This window comes from Alternaria dauci, chromosome 1, assembly GCF_042100115.1.
Source record: "Alternaria dauci strain A2016 chromosome 1, whole genome shotgun sequence".
Taxonomy (NCBI): Eukaryota; Fungi; Ascomycota; class Dothideomycetes; order Pleosporales; family Pleosporaceae; genus Alternaria; species Alternaria dauci.
This window is the reverse complement of record NC_091272.1, coordinates 3,542,379-3,562,356: the sequence shown is the minus strand read 5'-3', so window position 1 is coordinate 3,562,356 and position 19,978 is coordinate 3,542,379. Positions and strand designations below refer to the sequence as shown.

Genomic DNA, 19,978 nt, shown 5'->3' with positions numbered 1-19,978 from the left:
GGACGGGGAGCGGAAAACTGGATGAGTGGGCAAAAGAAGGAGGAAGCGGGCCTGCTTGACTCGCACGTGCCCCCGGACGGCTGTCCAAAACTGGAAACGTGGATGTCAAGCCGACGCTTGTCGTTAGCGGCGGTATACTGGCGGAAAAGTCTCTCTCCCTCTGGTGGCCGACTGGGCACACCTCGTTCTTGCCGTGATTGGCCTCTTTTGCGCATTGGGACACTCCATCTATCCCCATGGGCACACCGTTCGAATGTTCCGCCATGTGTTTCCCCGCAATACAACCCGCTTTTGCCTCTTCTCGGCCATTACCGGGGCTTAGACTCCCAAGCCATCGGGCTAGCCTTTCACTTCTGGCATGACTCCTGTAAATGGTTCATGTCTTGAGACGATGCGTGCAGAGCGCTGGGGTCTATATAGACCGCAGATCCGTCCATGTGGTTGACCTGCATCTTCTCAACAGGTCAATACCGAAGACAATCTCTCCTGGTCCCTCGCATACCCTGGAGTAAAGTCCAACATGGCTTCAATGGAGAAGACCACTGGCAACGTCGCCGCCGAGAGGGTCACCTCAGCACAAGGACAACACAATGCCGGCGACGAGACGAGCGCGGCTATCAACAATGAGCACAACATGTCGGTCCGGCAGTCCTTGCGGTTTTGGTGGAAGGCGATCGTATTCTCCTTTGTCATTTCGCTCTGCGTTGTCATGGAAGGCTACGATACAAGTCTTATGAACAAGTTCTTCGCGTTCCAGCCGTTTCGAAACAAGTTCGGTGATGAGGTTGATGCCGATGGCAACAGGCTTGTCTCTTCCAGATGGCAGACCATCATCCTTAACGGCACTCAGGTACGCATACACCCAGCAAGGTATCAGCTTAATGAGCTTTACTGACAGACATATAGGTCGGCTGCATTCTCGGTCTCATCATCAACGGCTACATTACCGAATGGATTGGATACAAGAAGACAATGATCGGCAGCATGGTGTTCATGACTGGTGCCATCTTCATTCCATTCTTCTCTACGGGTCTGGAGATGTTCCTTGTGGGAGGCATAATCCAGGGTCTGCCATGGGGTGTCTTCCAAACATTGGCCATCTCATATGCCGCGGATCTCTGTCCTACACACCTGAGAGGATACATGACTTCCTGGATCAATATGTGCTGGGTCATTGGTGGTCTTTTGTCTACTGGTATTCTCACTGGACTCATGAAGAACACAACTCAATGGGGATACCGCATTCCTTTCGCTCTCCAATGGATCTGGCCCATTCCTATCATCCTAGCCACTTTCCTCGCACCGGAATCACCTTGGTGGCTAGTCCGACAAGGTCGCATCGATGAGGCCAAAGCCGCGATCCGCCAAATCACTACACCCACAGAAGGCATTGAATTCGATCTCGATGCGCACGTGGAGATGATGATTGTCACTGACCAATACGAGAAGCAAGTCGGCGCTGGAACCAACTACTGGCATTTGTTCCGAGGAAGCGATCTTCACCGCACTGAGGTCTCTGCCATGGCTTTCATTACTCAAGCTCTCTGCGGTGTCCCCTTCATGGGCTTTGGGTAAGTCCTGATTTGCGCTACATATTGGACATATACTGACTATATCAGAACACAATTCATGCAAGGCGTAGGCCTCAGCCAAGACGACTCCTTCCACCTAACCATCGGCCAGGACTGCTTGGGTCTAGTTGGATGCTTCATCGCCTGGTGGATCATGACGCGTTTTGGCCGTCGACCCATATACCTCGTTGGATTGTCCGCCATCTTCATCATTCTTTTGATTGTCGGATTCATCGGCCTTGCACCGTCTACCAACAAGAGCGCCAGTCTCGCTGGAGGTGTTTTGATTATCCTCATGATCTTCTGCTTCCAGGTAAGTTTCTTGCGATCCAGCATACAGCCAATCACAAGCTAACCCAATCAGCTGTCCCTAGGACCAATCTGCTACTCACTCGCGGCCGAAATCCCCTCATCGCGCCTCCGTGTAAAGACTGTCGCACTCTCCCGCGCATCCTACAACTCGATTGTCTTCGTCACAAACACAATCATGCCGAAAATGGTTGGCAAGAACGACTGGAACTGGGGCGCCAAGGGTGGTTTCTTCTGGGCTGGCATTGCACTTCTCTTCATCGCATGGGGATACTTCCGCCTGCCTGAGCCAAAGGGCTTCACCTACTCTGAGTTGGATCTCATGTTCGAGCACAAGGTTTCTGCACGCAAGTTTACGCGTGAGGCTGCGGATTCGTTGAAGCCTGCGTTGACGGATGTGGCGATGCAGTACGAGAAACAGAACGGTGTTGAGCGCGTAGAGTCGCACGCATGAGATAGCTAGTTGAAGTTGAGATAGCATTGGCGGTTGTTTATATACATGCAGCTGACGCAAGAGGTATTAACAATAATGGACTTCACTAATAATTGTCTAAATCCCAGCACCTTCCATTCCGTCTTCCTCTTCTACTATTGCCAGAACCTTGCTACATCCTCATATTTCAGACCCCCTACGTGTGTGTCATTTGGCGTTGTGACTTGACTAGACTCGGGTCTCGTCATCTCGGTGGCATCCATGCCCCAGCGCTCGAGCTCCTCTTGACTGTCCGTCCATGCATCCTCACTTAATTGTGGAATGATGATGGCTTTCTGGCTCGGATGCGGCTGTACGAGGTTGCAGCTATCGCTGCATGAGTAGAGTATCTGCCGTTGTGCGCGACAATGGCCGATGATGTGGTCGTGTGGATTCGTTGTCAAGAAGGCAGCGGTGGTTGTGGTGGTGGTGGTGGATGCAGTCATTGAGAGATGTATTGGAGTGATGGCCAACTTATACTTTCAAAAGCTGCGGATATCCTCAAGGTATTTGTTGTAGTAATGGATATGATGGTGATGTGGATAATGATTTGGGTGTGTTCTGTCACGATGGCCTACCCTTTATACTATACTGAAACAATATCGAGAACGTGTCAGTCTCCCTATCATGTAGCATTTAAGACAGGCCAAAAGATACGAGGTGCCTTTGCTCAGCGTGTTGCGCGTGTGACGTTATCTCGTTGTGCTGATCTGGCGAAAGGTGGTGAGATCGAGAGTGCCCCTGTAGGTGGCACCACCCCAGCCTCAGTGCGCAGCATGGCTGCGCCAGGTTTTAGCCCAACAACTGACAACACTGTGATACACGTCAGGGTATAGCGTATAGCATCATCAGTTACTTGATCGGATATACCAATGTAGGATATAGTTGTATTAATTATGCAAAGGCTGACCTAAAGATTGGATAGGTAACTTTGCGACAAGCGCCTATGGGGTATTCGAGATCCAAAGAAGATTGACAAAAAGAACAACAAAAACCAAATTTATGCATCCGATACTGGCGGTGACGGCGGATGCGTCGGGTCCAGATACTGTCGCTTTGCATCTGGTAATTGGTCGGAATCATCGCATACGCGCTTCATCGACCCGTTCGCGGCGTTGCCATGCAGTGATTGCGCTTTCTCCTTGTTCCTAGCAATCACCCTCTTCCATTGTGCCTTGACACGCAATACGGATGTGACACGCTCGAAATGCGATATCGGTGGTGCAGGCTCCATGTTCAGACAGTCAATTCTTCTCAAGCCAATCCGTTCCTTGTTGCTCAGCGCCTTTGTCAGAAGCCTGGCCATGTAGTCGATCTGCACTTGGTCCAGGGACGCATCGCGAAGACCGAATCGAAGGGTCAGATAGCCTTTGGCCCTTGGGCGGTACTGATGTAGAGCATCCGTTTTCTCTGGCCCGAGGGGTGTCAAGAATATGTGCTCTTGATTTGGATGAGGGTTGCGACTACGGCCCCAAAGTACTGAAGGAGTATCGATTCGTCTCGGGTCTTGATTGATGCGCTGTGTCAAGCTAAAGGTAGATATGGGACGCTTGGGATCTTTGTCGAGAAACTCGTTGGCAGCGTCGATGAAAGCACGGGTATACGAGTTGGGTCCGGGCGCGGCCGTAGTCTCGTCAAAGTGGCAAGCGCTGAGTAGCTCGAATTTCTTCTCTTCCTGCCTGCTAGACTTGACGAAATTGCTGGCGTAGCACGTGTCGAGAATAGTCAGGACATCGGCCTCGACATCTTCATGACGGAGCTGCTCCTCAGCTTTGTTCCAAGTGGCCCGGGCTACGGTGCTCAAGCCCGTCTCCTTGGAGGGGTCTTGGGTCCCCGTGAGCTCCAAAGTCTTGGTCGCTTTCTGGAAGATACCGTGTCCCGTGTAGTAGACGATGAGCAGACTCTGTGTTCCGTCGTGCTCGCAGATGAACTGGCTGATGTATTGGTCGAGCTGGTGCTGTGGCTTCTTTCGTACGTTCAGTTCGACGATCTTGGATTGGTAGCGGAAGCGTTCGCGGAAGAGAGCGTCGAGTTCTCGGGCCTTTAGGTGTGTTAGTCAATCAATTCCGTCTCGACGCGCCGCACTTGACCCCAAGCATACCTCGTCGGCAGTCCTTAGCTCGTCCAGATGGTCTGCCCATTTGATCAGGAGCACTGCAACTTTGGAGTAGCCGTCTGCAACGTCCATGTTTTTGGCAATGGCCTCGGCCCACCAGTTCTTCTGTGCCTCTGCGCTGGAGCTGTCGTCGTCTTGCTTGCCCGGCGTCGTCTCCACGAGAGCCTCATCGTTTTGCGGAGCCGACCCACTGCGTCTCGTCTCGTCTTCGACATAACGTATCTGGAAGTCGGCATTGATGCTCTTTCCTGGGAGTGGGTTTATGTTGGAGGGAGCTATCTCAGTCATGGCGGCGTTCGCGACGCGTAGTGTGGAATCTGGAAGAGGAGCCATTGGCACGAGATGCTTCCAGGCTGCGAGGCTGGAAGAGTTCGCAGGCACCCGCCATTATGAAGGATGGAGTTCGCGCTCGTGGGAGCCCTTCTTCAGCCCCCATATTGGGTGGGACATGCAACACGGCTTGAAGGGTGCGGAGATAACAGGTGCAGCCCCGCTCCGGCCAATCAGCGCGTCGCGCAATTACACCACCACTGTTTGGGGGCCAGAAATCCGTGCCTTCACCATGCACTCTCGACGCCCGTCTTACCATATTGACTAAGCGTCCCCATGTCATGGCCGCATGCGGCAAATGGCAGCCAACTATGACGGCTTGCTCAGCGACAACATACCCACAGAGGGGTCCGTCGTGCAGAATCGCGGAATGCGCCTAGCCAGCAGTTCTGTAAGCTGCGGCTGTGCACGCACATGTGCCCCCATCCATTATCGATACCGGTCACGAACCTGGGTTGCCTGGGGCTGCAGCAGGTACTCGGTGACGGAGGCCAGCAATAGTACTTGTCTATAATAGCAGACAGCCTGCCCATTCTCAAGGGCATCACCCACAAGGCTATCCTGCCTCGCTTTACACACCCACACACTTGCAGCAACAATGGCAACCGACACGCTCCAAGCTGAGTCTTTTGAGGCGGTCGAGGTGAGTCGCGCCCCAGACTTCTTGCGGCACAGGGCTGACGATGCTCAGGCACAGGATCAACACCTGGATTCAGCGCCCGAAGTCCAACCCCCTCTGACAAAGTCTGGAGTCGGACACATCACAAACGCGGAAGCGGTATGTCCGTTCTTTTTCTGAGCACACATAGCTTTCTCTGACAAAGACGCAGGCTGAGGCGCGCTTCAGGAAGGGCGACCTGGTGCGCAAGAAGGCATCGGCGTCCAGTGGTACTCAGACCAAGGCGGCCTACTACATTTATGCGAGTAGGAACAGCCCGCACGGGTGGATCGAGTATCAGCTCAAAGACTTCTACACGCACAAAGTGGACGGCAGTTGGACACGCGAGAGGGACCTGAGGGCTGGCGCCTAGGCAGCGGGTACTTGAATGTGGCTGAGTTCACCGGTGTGCCACAGCCAGCTGGAATTGTCATGCGCGCGCATTCAATTGTGGGAAGGGGCGTTCAGGGCGTTGGGGGCTGAGTCTTACGGATACGGCTGTCGCTTTTCGCAACCTTGCTTTCTCAACACTACTTACACTCCTCCGTAGCCACAACCTGTTAGCCACACCTCACTCCTAATGCTTGCTTGAGTGATATTCCATTGTGCGCAAAATACTCGCCCATCTTCCTTCCGTCATTTCTTCGCTTCCGTGCGGGTCGCGCTTGCCTTTCTGCCTTGCAATGACCCCTCCTCGTACCATGACCGGGGATACCTTCACCGATGACAAAACTCCTCAATCGCCAGCATCTCCAACAAACACCGACACAACCCTAAGAGGAGATGCCTTCATTCACATAGAGGACGATAATAGCGACGGCCGCTCCACCATCTCGCCCTCTGTGCAGACGAGCGAACATGATGTTGAGAGTGCACAGCCTCGTACGTTACTCCATGCGACCGTTTTGGCCCCCAAAATATATTAGCCACGAGTCCCGGCACCAGAGATGGACGACTTAGAGCACTAGGCCTTGCGTGATGACTCTTTCCGGTCCAACAGCTCGTATGCATGACATGATCATAGCATATGGGCAGGCCGCACTGGGGGCTAGAACATTGCATCTGCATCGAGCAACACTGACACATCTTCAGAAAGCGAAAACAAGCGGCCCGGAATCTTACACCGGGTGACAGGCTCATTCCGCTCAGAGCCAGACCCCTTATTTGTAACTGAGACCAAAACCCGAACACGTAAGCACACCATTGTCTCCCTGTATCGCTTAGTGTTGATCAAGGCCAGTGGAAGGAACACCCAACGGCTTCCCAAGGCTTGCAGCATTTCAAGCTAGTGACACAAATTTTGCACTTTATCGATCGTTCACTTACTTGCACTCACGAGTCCTGCTTGACTTGCAGGATGAGATTACTTCATTAGAGGAAGAGCTTGATGAGATTGACCTTGAAGATTCTTTCGAAGACCAGCGCCGCCTGATGTCAAGAGACTACGATGTCGGCCAACCTCTTGGTGAAGGAGCGCCTCGCAGCCGTCGAGTCGTACTTCGAGAGATCAAAACCAAGCTAATAGAATATGGTATGCACCTGTCGACGATCGATCCGAGAACAAACAGCTAAGCCTAAGACAGATGAGGTGCTTATGAAAGCAAGAGACCTCCAGTCTTTCCAGAAGCCATCAGATCGAAACTACCGCAGCCTACGTCGCTACTGCTACAAGAAGAAGCCTCTCCTGGACGATGGACTTGACTCCATTCGCACCAAAGAAGACATGGTGACCATCCACAACGGCCGCGAGTGGGCGACCTTTGACGGCGGTGTCGAGACTGTGATAGGACAAACAGACAAGTTTCTCCAGAAGGTGTTCCGAACAAAGACACCTCCACTACAGGTATGCACATGATGTTCCTGAAATTGAAAAGACACACCACTTACGTATTCTGCAGAAGTACTTCCGAACTCCGGAAGCACAAGAGAAGACGACCGATCCCGATATCTCGTATTACAGCAGCTCGCGCATTGACAAGCTGGTCAACATTCTAATCACCTTCATCATCTTCTGTCTACTCGTAATACCCGTCATCACCATGTACCAGTTGACCAACACGGCCGCACACATTGAGATCGACCCCGAGGGCAACACAACCACGACGAGCACTATTGATTCCAACAAGCGAGATACGTTTAATGCGGTCGGTGTTTTGATGGTGTTTACTCTGCTATTCAGCGCCGCAATGAGTCTACTGACGAAAGCGGCGAGACACGAACTGTTCGCGGCGTCTGCCGCATATTGTGCAATCTTGGTTGTATTCATTGGGAACTTCACTGGACCTGGTAATTGAGCGGTCCTCGTAGGATTGATAACGATGAAATGATAATGATCTCAAAAACATCTATATACTCCATTAATGCAGAAGTACCTATTCAGCCGAGGCACCGCTTAATGTGAGCCGTCTGCCGCGAACCAGAGTATAAGCAGCCGCGCTGCTGACGAAAGCACAATCTTGGAAGACAAACAAGAGCGAATCCCAAGTGGAGAGGTTTCGCACTGAGTTTCGTGCGGGTCAGGCCACCTCGCTTCTAATTTGCCATGTCTTTCGGGAGAATCAAACGCCCGAAAAACCACTTGGTGAGGAATTGGCAGCGGGGTTTTTCGGGCGTTGCAACTGTGCGAGAGCAGGTGCTATCCAATTTGTGTCACGTCGCTTACGCTGCTAGATCTCTTCTTGGAACGAAATGTCCTGGCAAATTTATATATCCCTTCGCATGTTTCCCCTCTTTTCCCTTTGCATGTTTTTTTGACAGCTTCCACGTCTTTCATAATGTCCTCGACCAACGTATCTACCGCACCTCCCCGTGTACCCACAGATACCATCATACCACTCCATAGTCGTGATGACACTAGTCAGAACCGGAACATCTCCATCGAGTTTACCATGCGTTTTGACAGTGTCCTTGATCCACAGAAGCTCTTTAATGCGTTATGGAAACTGCTCGAGAGACCCGGCTGGAAGAAAGTAGGAGCGCGATTGCGTCTCAACACGACGAATGACCGACTCGAATATCACAGTGAGTTTTCTCAAACGAACTGCATGTGAGACGCGTACTAATTTTGCATATCCACATCTAGTACCATCACATTACACCAAGGAACGTCCGCCAGTAAATTTCACTCAGAAGACGCATGACATGAGATTTGAAGAGCATCCCATCGGCCGCAAATTCCCAGTGGTAGACGAGCACAACGACCATGTCCAATCCTTTGATGTACTAGACGACGCATTCCGTGTGGTCACGCAGACAGAAAACAGCACTGCAGTGCTCGACGACTGGATCTATACAGACAAAGCACAGCTAGGTTTGCACATTGCGAGCTTCCAGGACACGACGCTTGTCACTATCAATTGGCTGCACACGCTGCTTGACGCAATAGGGCGACAAGCCCTCCTGAGGGCCTGGCAGGCGGTCTTGGAGGGCAGAGACGACGAAGTACCAGAGTTCTGGGGCTATGATTTCGACCCACTGACGCAGCTTGGAGCGCCTCTCGACGACAAAACGCCGACGGCGGAGGAGAAGAATACTCACGACGCGGAGATACAAGAGAAGCAGAAACAAGAGAAGGAGAAACAAGGATTCTCATTTCGAGCCTCTGGACCAGAAATAAAACCAAGCGGCCGCTTGCTCTACATGCCCGCGTCTTACATGGCTCGCCTCCGTACCAAGGCGATGCACGATCTCACCTCCCTCGACGCCTCACAAGTCACTTACAACACTTCAAACTCTTCCGAGCCCAAGCCTTTCCTCTCCGACGGCGACATCTACTCCGCGTGGCTGGTCAAGCACCTCGTATCCTGCGATACCACGCTTCGTGACTCTCCGCCCGCTCGACCCGTCATGATTATCAATGTCCTAGGAATGCGAGACGTGCTGTCGACGTCTTCGTCAAAGTACAAAGTGTTAATTCCGAAAGGGACGGCATTCATTGGGAACTGCACCGCTGGCATCGTCTCCGCGTTTAGTCTACAGCAATTTCTGGATATGCCACTGGGTCATGTTGCTGCTCGCATGCGCAAGGATCTGGTTGAGCAAAGCAGTAGGGAGGCTGTCGAAGCTGCTCAGCGTGCTAGTCGTACCGAACACCAGACTAGTAAGCCACCGCCGGATGCGCAGATGACGTCAGCAGTATTTGTGGTTTCGAATTGGGCAAAGGCGAAATTGTTTGAGATCGACTTTGGCGCCGCGGTTGTTGCTCGTAATGGTGACCAAGGTGCGCCTGTTAATAAGCTGATGACTGGCAAGCCAACATATATTCATGTGTACGCCACTGATAGACGGCCAGGTGGCTTGGGCGTAGGTCCGGGTGGTATCGGGAATTGTATAGGCAAGGACGCGAGGGGTGGGTATTGGCTTGGAGGAATCTGTTCTGGGGGTTACGCGGAAAGGTTCGAGAAGGCTGTGTTGAACGATGTGTAGACTGCAGATCAATCGCAATGCGTGAGTAACGAATGATCATATATGAGGCACCTTGGAGACTGTTACCATGATTGGTGTCTGGAGATGGAAAAATTATTATTTGATTTCGTATTACTCATTTGCTCAGCGGGTAGAGGTACCCGACCTAATTACGCCATTACTAACATGGACTTTGTGGGGGCACAATACACCAAGGCTGCGACTAGTCCACCTTACACATCTGTGTTTGTTTATTCGCAGATGGAAGAAAAGAAAGCCACGCGAAGAATCTTGTCTGCATCTCTGATAGTTGCGTGCTTAATAACGAACGCCATCAGCTCCCATTTCGTTGTGGTGCTGAGCAGCCGCTTCCTGCTTGATCCTGTGGTTTCGGCGGTAATCCTTAATCTCGTGGAAAGAGGCAGTAATGGCGTGGAGGAGCCTAAGGGCCGATTAGGAATTGCTACTAGAGTTTTGGAACATGAGAAACTTACGTGCTGATGATGGCGAGGATAAAGGTGCCCCAGGGCAAGTTGCAAGAGTCATCGCGGCTTGCTGTCTCGCCAGTAATGGTGTTGGAGCTTGTGCCATCTGCAAGACGCCTAGGGCTGTAGCAGTGCCTAGCACCGGCGCGGCCGCCATCCGGACGCGTCAATACAGTCACGGCGATGAATGCACCGACGAAGAGCAAGTCGAAGAGTACCCAGATCCACCTCAGCGTTCTACCTCCGGGGTTGGCGGACTTCTTGATGCAAGAGAGCAGCATGGTGATTAGGGTGTACAGCACGGCGGCAGCAAGGATGCCTTCCACAGCGCCATAGGAACCGTTTACGCCGCGGCGTGTCTTGACGCTGTTGACGAGACGATAGACTTTGTATAGGCGCTGGCTGAAGATGCCGAGAGAGACGACGGACGAGATGAACTGGAGAACGCGGGTGAATCGCAGCAACCAGCGGTAGAAGGCGGTGTTCTTGAGCTTGTCGGGAACAAAGCGCGTAAGGAGACCGGTCTGCTCTCGCTTGTCGACGGCTGGATAGTCGACTGGGCCATCGATTGGCTGCTGGGGGCGAACCATGATGAAATACGCTTAGGTATCGACGTTGGTGGTAGTAGTAGTAAGTTGGTGAAGCTAGTAGAATGTTATTTGTGGGCAGTAAAAAGTGTTTTCGGGCAATGGTCTTATAGCGCTGGAGACAAGGTGAGTGCGCCGTGTCACGAAGGATCCTTCTTGGTCGTTCGACACAATCGTCACTCACCGTCACTGTGATGACCAGCTACCCAGCACCCAAACTAAAGCTGGCACCGCGGACATGTGCCTGGTCTGTTACACAACAAAGACCTATTTGCCCTTGCAATTTCTGGGTGCGTCATAATATCGTACAGTTATCACATGCCAAGCCACAATCGAGGCGTGATTGGTGGCTGAGGAGCGCACCACGTGATGATGACGCTAACGAAAATGCGTCACCCAGCATTTTTCCATGCTTTTCGTTGAACGTGCATCCAAACCTGACACGGTGAGTCAAGCATAGGTCAGACCCTTGCTGATCTCCAGTGGTGTTTTCAACGTGTTTGCGGCATCGCTCGATCCCAAAGCTAATTATCGCAAAATGACGAGCTCCACCTGCTGCAGACGCCTGCTTTTCGAGCTGATCCGGATGAAGCGGGTTTCCGCAGCCCCAAGCGACAGACGAGCAATGGTTTCGCTGACCGATTTTTTCACAAACTCCCGATTGCGCGAGTAGTGAGTGACCGTCGTGGGAGAAAGTTTTGCATAGCCGCCCAGTCGAGCTTGTTGCACGCTGTCCAAATCCGAGTCCGATCAATCCAATGCGAGGTGCTTTCCCTTCGATGTGTTTCGAAAGAAGCCACGCGCCTGACGCTGTGTAGAGGATTTCCAAATGATTGGAACGCGTCTTGTGGCTCGAGCGCTATGACAACATTGATGCCGCCTGGTGTCCCAACAATAGCAACTCACGGCGCGGCCACAATTACGCCCCCATGTCTAAGAAGTTCTCTTTCGGTAGACCCAAGAGTTCGTGCATCTTTTGTGTTGCACATGCGCGAAAGGGGGCTGGAAATGTCGCGTCGTGCTTCCAAAGGTAGTGAATCACTGGTGGGGTGGCTGGGCCTGTAGAATGCAAGCTATGGGTTAGTTATCCGTGACACAACTTTCCAAGTCCAGTTCCTTCCATATCTCTTTGTTGAGATAAAACTGTATCCTGCCGATTCTTTTCCCTACTCTTTCTGTAGTCAAATTGCGAGCCCACCCTTCGATATAGCTGCTCAACCCACGCAGGTAGTTTTCTGACTTTACACGGTCAACTGGATACAGCTGCTCGAAATCGAGATGGGCTAGACCTTGTATTCTCCGTGAAGGTACTGCTGCTAGGCTCAAAGTCTCGTTACCGTTGCCATATGCCAATGTGCTGATGCATATTGCGACAGTACGAATCTGACCAATAGATAGATTCGGGTCATCGTCTAAGCGATCAGCAGGATGAGCATCTAAAGGTGGCTCGACCCAAATTTCTAAACCCTGGAAGGTTTTCGATAAATGTCTGTCAACGTATACATCCGCGTGCGGAGAGAGCAAGAAGTAAGACAGTGGGGCTAGAAGCGCCTCCCAGACGGAATCGCCAATGGACAGATCAGGTATGTTTTGCCCAATATCGTCATCCCAACCCGTTTGCAGAGCTCTTTCTTCTTCGGTACAGCATGGGATAATGTTGATGGCTAATCTTTCGATGATTTTGTCAAGTTTGCGCACGGGAACAACGCGTGGTGTTGGCCAGAGCCAATGGTCGTCGACAACCGCGATATCGACCTCGAAGTTTCTTGGCGCTTTCAATAGGTATTCTGTAGTCTCAGTGTACATTTTCCGATTGATGAGTAGTAGATCGATAGCTTTCGGACGTGTTGAATGATCCGGGCTGGGTATGCAATACAGATTGCGGCAAGCGGTGTTCAGCCAGCTGGGTCGATAGCGCTTGCCGTTCTCTGACTGCACAGTCGGCAATGACAGCACAATGTCGATAATGTTGAAGAGCAGCTCACTCGGAAGATCCAGTAGGCCAGCCATGTTCGCTGCCTGCTGGAGATTGCGACGATGTTATGTGGACGAAGGTTTGCGGGCTGTTCGCGGCGCCTCGTGTACCGCGGACTATGATGCGTTGACCCACTTGACCTCGGGCCGTTCGAGCTGGACAGCTTCCGCGCAGAGCACTCTCCTCACCCAACCACTGACAACCCCCAACTCTCTTGATTTAGTTCATCGCACGCCCATGATGCTACTGCGACTAGTCCGCCAGCCTCATCGCGCATTTCTGGCCATGTTACTGAATGCACCCATCTCGTGTGGCGCGAGAGCTGCTTCTGGTTAGCGTGAATGACTCACTTTTGCTCACTTGGCCTAAGCCTCACATATGAGGCTACCAACGACTCCCAGAGTCATATACTGCACCCGATCGGGAAGTAGGCTGATACACCGTGTGGAGTCCAGTGTTGGGTTGTGGTTCCCACACAAGACATAAAGGTCGCTGAAGAGTTACAAGAGCACAGAACTGTCAATACCGAAGTCGTTTCTCGCGCGTTATACCCCTTGCGATAGCTTTCCGTGTATCTCTTACATTGCTATTATGGCGTCTACCGAACAATCTTTACCTCCAGCTAAAATGTCAACGACATCACACGATACTGCGTTGTGCATTATTCCGCCGGCCTCTCAATGTCGTCACGTTGACCAGTTGCGAGAACTTTACGACAAGGCTTACGGAAAGGCAAGTTTTGGACCAAATCGAAACACACGAAGCATTCGTTAACTTCTTATTCTCTGATCTACAGTGGCCACCACATATCAACCTTGTTTATCCTTTCGTAGCCCGTGAGCATCTCCCAAAAGCAGAACAACAAATTCGAGAGTATCTGGCAGAAAATCTTGACCAAGAGACTCCGATCGACATAGAACTTGTTCAAGCGGGTGGATTCGTGCAAAAGAACAGTATGACTGTGTTTCTTACCGACGACGGTGGCGACGATGAAGATTCGCCTCTCGATTCGCTGCGAACAACTGTACTACGAGCCTTGGGACAGCGACCTGCTCGGTCTACCGCACATCTTACTGTCGGTCAAACACAAGGCAACCCTCTGATATCGCAATCGTATCTCCTACGCAAGGCGCGTCTACTGCCGAATATGCGGTTCCGCGTCGGCACGCTTGCTATCCTGATTCGCGAGAGGACGACTGGCACACGCTCCACGGATCATATGCGACTGTATGGAACTATCGATATCGGGGCTCCGTGCGATATCTGGAGACCTCATAGCGTGGACTATTGGGTGAAAACATCCAACTCGAATCTGCCTACACTTCAATCTGATGGCGACGGAGGTCAACAAGAGACTGTGTCTGACGATCACGAGGTGCTGACCGAACCAGCACTCTGCTTTGATCCAAATGAACACAAATGGTCATCATACACAGACGGAGACAGGACCGAATCTGGAATTAAAGATATAACGGTTTCAAGCTACAACGTCCTGGTGGACACCGAGTATCCGCCAGATCATGATCGCGACCCGTTGATCGTCAGCACCATCTTGTCTGACTCAGCGACGGCCGATGTATTGGTGCTACAAGAGGTCTCCGATGATTTTCTCAACTACCTACTGTGGGGTAGCCCCGATGTCACACAAATCGCCCAAAGATATCCGTATGTCTCACATGGACCCCCCTGCCAAAACGATCTTGGTCCCCTTCCTAGTTTACGCAATGTCGTTATTATGAGTCGCTACCCGTTTTGCTGGCATTCAGTCTCTTTCCATCGCAAGCATAAGAGTGCTCTTGTTGCGCAGTTTGGGGGTATCGAAATGACCAGTTCTATGGAGTCAAAAGGTCTCGTTGTTGCTGGGGTGCATCTAACTGCTGGTCTTACCGACGGGTCAGTGGCCACCAAGAAATCCCAGATGAGTACTCTAATGCGTCACTTGGAACAAAATTACAAACGCGGGCCATGGGTCATTGCTGGAGATTTTAACCTCGTCACATCAACCTACACCATCGACTTCTCCATCAAGAATCAGTCCATATCCAGCGAGACTGTATCGGCGCTATCGGCAATTGAGGACGAGTTGCGCGAAGCTGGCTTGTCTGATGCATGGTCTGTCGCCCATGTCGAAGGGGTGGACCACACAAGTAATACTGAGACTGGTGACATGTTCGAAGGCGAAGAAGGAGCGACATTTGACCCCCAGAACAACCGGCTTGCTGCTGGAACCACAACCACTTCCCATGATCGCCCGCAACGCTACGACAGAATATTGTTCAAGCCGCAAGAATCACTCCGCATAGTCCATTTCAACCATTTCGGCGTACCGGAAATGATCGATGGCGAGCAGGTTGTTGCGAGTGACCATTACGGCGTAAGAACAAGGATCCAATCGATGAATGCTGCGGTATCGAATGATAGGAATAAGGAAATGTCGTCAAAGCAGCTTTTTTTTGAACATAAGCGAGCAGCTAGGGTCCTGGCAGACACCACGAGCTTACATTCCATACTTGAAACACACGGTATGTTTCCGAACGAGAAACATGTCGGTGACCGGCACGACGCATTTGCAAGCCTCCAGAATATTCTACTTGGTACATCAGAGGATGCGAGTCTAGCGCAGCCTGACATACCGTTGATCGTCGTACCGGTTGGCTCATACGCGCTCGGTGTATGGACGACAGACTCGGACGTCGACTGCCTTTGCATTGGAACCATCAGCTCCAAGACCTTCTTCAAGCTTGCCCGACAACGGCTTGTCAAAGCCGAGAGTCAGGGCATCAGAATCTTGCGGAAGGTCGAAGCTAGTACTGGCACCATGCTTGAACTTTCCGTCAACGGGATACTCATGGACTTGCAATACTGTCCTGCGCCTCAGATAGTCGCGAGGTATGTCTCATGTCACTGTAACCCCGCAATAGTTCTGACATGAAGCAAACAGGTGGCACGAGTTCCGTAACATTCCAGCATCCGACCCCGTCTTCAACCTCTCTATCCTTTCGCTCCGCAAACTCAAGCCTTACCGCGATCTACTCTACATTCAACGTACATTGCCCTCGCTTCCTGCGTTCCGCCTAGCCTATCGTTGTATCAAGCTATGGGCTGTTCAGCGCGGCATCTACAGCGCGAAGTTTGGTTTTCTTGGTGGCGTCCACATTACGCTGATGTTGTCCCGGGTCTGCAAAAAGCTTGGACATGACTATGGTTCAGTCACAGCTGCAGACATAGTCGTAAGCTTCTTCCACCACTACGCTCACTTTGACTGGACAAACGACATTGTATACGATGCTATTTACCACAAACAGCGACCGCGTTACTACCGCAACACAAGAGAGCCAATGGTCGTGCTGGGTTATCATTCACCCAATTCCAACATTGCGCATACAGCTACCGTTCCCGGTCTGCGGCTATTAGTCAAGGCCTTCAGAAACGCTGAGCAGCAGCTATGCGAGCCAGGCATGACGTGGGAAAAGTTCTTCGATGCACCCCCGGCTTCGGAACTGAAATTGAACCTACCGCATGGTGTTGTGGAGTTTCTCCACACTTACAACAATTTCATCAAGGTCGATATACAATTTTGGGGCCGGACGCTGGCGAAGGGCAAGAGTCTAGTCGGCTGGGTTGAGTCTCGGTGCATATCCCTCGTCATAGGTGAGCACTCTTTCATATACATCTCTTGCACGAGCGATATGCTGATCTTGATAGACATCCACAAAGCCATACCCAACTCCGAAGTTCAGATCTGGCCCGCCCGCTTCGTCAACGGCGGCTCGAAAGATGTCGAAGATGGTAGAGATTACCAAGGATGTTACCTGATCGGACTTTCGAAAGCTGAAAAGACCGTCTCCGCAACAAGTACGGAGGCGAAACAGGTGGCTAAGCAAGCTTTGGAAAAGGCCCTAGATCGTTTCCTGACGCAGTTGCGCACTGACGAGAAGAACTTTGATTCAAATACCTCGTGGGTTGATGCATCACTGGTGAGATCGAGCGAGGTCAAAGACTTGCAGCTGGATGATCGAGAGTGGGGAATCTATGCCACAGAGACGGCTTCAGACTCGGATGAAGAAGAAGACGTTGTCGACGAAGACCTTGAAGATGCCGATGAGACAAAGCCACAGCGTGCGATACCTCAGCGTCCAAAGCCTACATCGACGCCGTTGTCGAGCACCAAACTACGCCCTGCATCCGACGTCCTCAACCGCTTACGTTGGGATCCGAGTCTTGATCCGAGTGATTACATTATTGGATACGAGGACCGTTTCTTGGGCGCAAAGGAGATTGGACTCGAGAAATGGAAGACTGAGCAAACGGACGAGGAATTCATACCTCAGCATCGGATACTGTACTTCAAGAGGAAGGGTGGTGAGGACGGAAGGGGTGATGTAGTGTGGGAGAGGGTGACGAGAATAGACAAGATTTTCGGAAGCGGACTTGGTAACGGAGATTGAGCTTGGACCAGAGACACAACCCGTGGATTTATTTGAACTACTGGAAACTTTGTTGTGCACGCGATTTGCCTTATGCACAGCATGTGAAGCCGACCCAACAGCTCCTTGATCTGAGATACTAACGTCAGCTGTTGAGAATTGCTGACAGCATCGTACAGTATCATGCATGCAGTCTCGCTTGCACTCTTTATTGCCTTCCTGGTAAGCACCGAGTTGCCGACAGCATTTGCATTCATGAATGCGGAGATGAGCACAACACCCCACTTCGACTCCTGCGCGCTGTGGATTTCCTACGAGCTTCCCCTCCTGGCATACATGTGCTCTTAACGTTGTTCGGACCGGCCCGCTTATACGAGAGCAGTCTTCTCAGGTCGTTCGGCCACAGCTTCATGATCAGCCCTGTAGCTGTATCCTATTCCATCAGAAACAAGACCTTCATCCCGAACATCATCCATGATCCAGTAGTCGTGCGGCCCTCAGACCCAGGCGACATAACCTTCTTTGTTCTCCCCAGGCAGTCAGACTACTCGAAGCGGTATCTGCCAATGTCTCAGCGCTTGGCAATGGTTTCGGATTTATCGTCGGAGTCTAGGTAGCACGCTGGACAGTAATCAGGACACCATTGCCAATGTGAGCTTGCGTTGACGGCTGCGATACACAGGAGAAAATGCGCTTCTAGGACATGTAAGTTCCTAGGGCTTATCCGCGGTTGCTCTTCGGATAGTGGACCCTTGTGGGTAGCATCGATGCACGCGACCGAGATGGAATAGCGGATCGTGGGGTGAAATTCTAATTACAGCTTACTCTAAGTTTCAGCCAACAAATCCTCCTCGTTAAGATTGCGATCTCCTTAATGTAAGAAAGTGGCTGTGGACACAAACGTTAGCCGATCCGCTGAATCGCAGTCTTTACAGGGTCGATGGACAAGACGTCTGGGCGCTGGTGTAGATTGCGACGCTGTTCGCACAATGCGGACGGTGTTCGGCGGCCGAAACGTTAGTTGCCCGAGCAAAGGCGCAGGATGTGAGGCGTTCGTAGTAGGTTTGGGAGGAGGCTTGGAAGCCCCGCATGGATCGGATCGTTGTTTGATTGATGGGTTGCGTCTTCTTCCGCCTTGTTGAATGGTCGCAGGATGGATGCTTGGTCTAGTGCAGCTCCGTGAGATTGATGAAGGGGACGTGACATTGGACGCTAGATCAGATTCAGTCAAGTCTCAATCTGACATCACTCGGCACACGCCAACCTTATGAGACTTTGGGACATAGGAAAGCGACCATACTACAGCTTCACGCACCTTTACAGCGGTCGGTGTTGTTATGGATGAAAAAAAAATATGGTTAATTTGGCTGTAAATCCAATCTTCTAAACGCCTCTTTCGGGCCCCAAACGCCGCTGATCTTGCGGACCAAATGTCATCTATACATTCCAAAGGACGCTTCTCTGGTCCTTGGCATTAACCCAAACATACTCGGTACACCTCGGGTTTGCCTTGCCGTGGCCCAGAGTGACGGCAAAGAGATTAATCTCCATCCACACGGGGCGCATGCCCATGCGTTCCAGCCTCTCCCACCAAGTTCTAAACCGCCGAAAGTCTACGCTGCCACCGCCGTTGGCGTTTTCGGTATGAATTCCGTCGCCGAGGTGCAGTTCGATCATGACCTGACCAATAGGCAAGACGGACTTTCCAGATGCTGTCTTTATGTTGTCGAAAGCGTCCATCATCGTGTCCAACGCGTCGTATTCACTGCCTTCGATATCAATTTTCAGAATATCGATGTACGTATGGTTGTTCTGTTTCATCAAGCTGGGCAAGGTCCAGAATGGCGGCTCCGCGTCATGCTTGTCTTCTTTGCCTAGCCCGACTTTCTTGAAGAAGGTTCGATGGCGGTGCTTCTCTGCGATTTGGGGACCCCAGGCGTCGACGGAGAAGTCGTAGCCCCAGATACGGGCACTGGGAACACGATCGAGCATTTCGGCTTCGAAAGAGGATTCGCCATTAATACCAAAGCTGTACATGACGAGACCTTCCTGTGGGTTCGCCAGGGGTTCCTGTGATCCGATGGTTGAAGACACGGATTTGGGCGCAGGAAGACTCTCGTAGATGTTCATTCCGCATACCCACTTTCCTCCGTCGCCGAGTCGGCCAACACGTTGGACGTCGTGGGGGCATGTCCATGTCGCTGGGAAGAAGTCCCAGATTGTGAATGGGTATTTCAAAAAGTCCATTGGAAAAAATGGAATCTTCGGGTTGTCCGGATGCGACTTGGCCATTTGGTCGCGGAGCTCAACGCTCTTCTTCCACGACTTTTCTGACAAGGCCGATCGGTCTTTTATCCATGCTTGGAGTATCGAGGAGGATTGTGGAGAGCCTGTCGATGGGAGGACAGGGAGGTAAGGAAGTAGAGCCGTGCCAGCGGTTTCTTCATTGTGGAAAATTACGATGAGGAAAACGACCACAAATATTCCTGCGAATACACGGGCTGAAAGACTTGTTAGCAAGTTGACAGATAACACAGAATCAACTGAACATACCACCGAAAGACCTAAGCATCGTCGCGGTTGAAAGAGTGACGTTGTAGATGGTGAGGAGAGTTGAGTCGAGTCAAGGAAAGACCGTGATGTA

General features: G+C 51.6%; 8 protein-coding genes across 8 annotated transcripts; 5 read left to right on the top strand and 3 right to left on the bottom strand.

The window, feature by feature from the left end:
- Nucleotides 1-520: 520 nt before the first annotated feature.
- ACET3X_001107 (uncharacterized protein) lies at nucleotides 521-2,334 on the top strand (the record flags this gene model as incomplete). The annotated part of the gene is made up of 4 exons (XM_069446362.1): nucleotides 521-850; nucleotides 907-1,571; nucleotides 1,620-1,884; nucleotides 1,936-2,334. 4 exons carry the CDS (start codon nucleotides 521-523, stop codon nucleotides 2,332-2,334), a joined length of 1,659 nt encoding a protein of 552 aa, XP_069311349.1.
- Nucleotides 2,335-3,352: 1,018 nt separating this feature from the next.
- On the bottom strand, nucleotides 3,353-4,756 carry ACET3X_001106 (uncharacterized protein; the record flags this gene model as incomplete). The annotated part of the gene is made up of 2 exons (XM_069446361.1): nucleotides 3,353-4,393; nucleotides 4,454-4,756. The coding sequence occupies 2 exons, from the start codon at nucleotides 4,754-4,756 to the stop codon at nucleotides 3,353-3,355; spliced, it is 1,344 nt and encodes a 447-aa protein (XP_069311348.1).
- A 640-nt stretch (nucleotides 4,757-5,396) lies between these two features.
- Nucleotides 5,397-5,829, top strand: ACET3X_001105 (uncharacterized protein; the record flags this gene model as incomplete). Its single annotated transcript, XM_069446360.1, has 3 exons — nucleotides 5,397-5,441; nucleotides 5,496-5,576; nucleotides 5,629-5,829. The coding sequence occupies 3 exons, from the start codon at nucleotides 5,397-5,399 to the stop codon at nucleotides 5,827-5,829; spliced, it is 327 nt and encodes a 108-aa protein (XP_069311347.1).
- Nucleotides 5,830-6,157: 328 nt separating this feature from the next.
- On the top strand, nucleotides 6,158-7,750 carry ACET3X_001104 (uncharacterized protein; the record flags this gene model as incomplete). Its single annotated transcript, XM_069446359.1, has 5 exons — nucleotides 6,158-6,338; nucleotides 6,549-6,647; nucleotides 6,697-6,987; nucleotides 7,040-7,299; nucleotides 7,355-7,750. The coding sequence occupies 5 exons, from the start codon at nucleotides 6,158-6,160 to the stop codon at nucleotides 7,748-7,750; spliced, it is 1,227 nt and encodes a 408-aa protein (XP_069311346.1).
- Nucleotides 7,751-8,230: 480 nt separating this feature from the next.
- Nucleotides 8,231-9,762, top strand: ACET3X_001103 (uncharacterized protein; the record flags this gene model as incomplete). The annotated part of the gene is made up of 3 exons (XM_069446358.1): nucleotides 8,231-8,477; nucleotides 8,539-9,675; nucleotides 9,740-9,762. 3 exons carry the CDS (start codon nucleotides 8,231-8,233, stop codon nucleotides 9,760-9,762), a joined length of 1,407 nt encoding a protein of 468 aa, XP_069311345.1.
- Nucleotides 9,763-10,178: 416 nt separating this feature from the next.
- Nucleotides 10,179-10,935, bottom strand: ACET3X_001102 (uncharacterized protein; the record flags this gene model as incomplete). The annotated part of the gene is made up of 2 exons (XM_069446357.1): nucleotides 10,179-10,302; nucleotides 10,355-10,935. The coding sequence occupies 2 exons, from the start codon at nucleotides 10,933-10,935 to the stop codon at nucleotides 10,179-10,181; spliced, it is 705 nt and encodes a 234-aa protein (XP_069311344.1).
- Nucleotides 10,936-13,534: 2,599 nt separating this feature from the next.
- ACET3X_001101 (uncharacterized protein) lies at nucleotides 13,535-17,355 on the top strand (the record flags this gene model as incomplete). Its single annotated transcript, XM_069446355.1, has 4 exons — nucleotides 13,535-13,639; nucleotides 13,704-15,796; nucleotides 15,849-16,558; nucleotides 16,613-17,355. The coding sequence occupies 4 exons, from the start codon at nucleotides 13,535-13,537 to the stop codon at nucleotides 17,353-17,355; spliced, it is 3,651 nt and encodes a 1,216-aa protein (XP_069311343.1).
- A 1,416-nt stretch (nucleotides 17,356-18,771) lies between these two features.
- On the bottom strand, nucleotides 18,772-19,906 carry ACET3X_001100 (uncharacterized protein; the record flags this gene model as incomplete). The annotated part of the gene is made up of 2 exons (XM_069446354.1): nucleotides 18,772-19,835; nucleotides 19,888-19,906. The coding sequence occupies 2 exons, from the start codon at nucleotides 19,904-19,906 to the stop codon at nucleotides 18,772-18,774; spliced, it is 1,083 nt and encodes a 360-aa protein (XP_069311342.1).
- Between the last annotated feature and the right edge of the window lie 72 nt (nucleotides 19,907-19,978).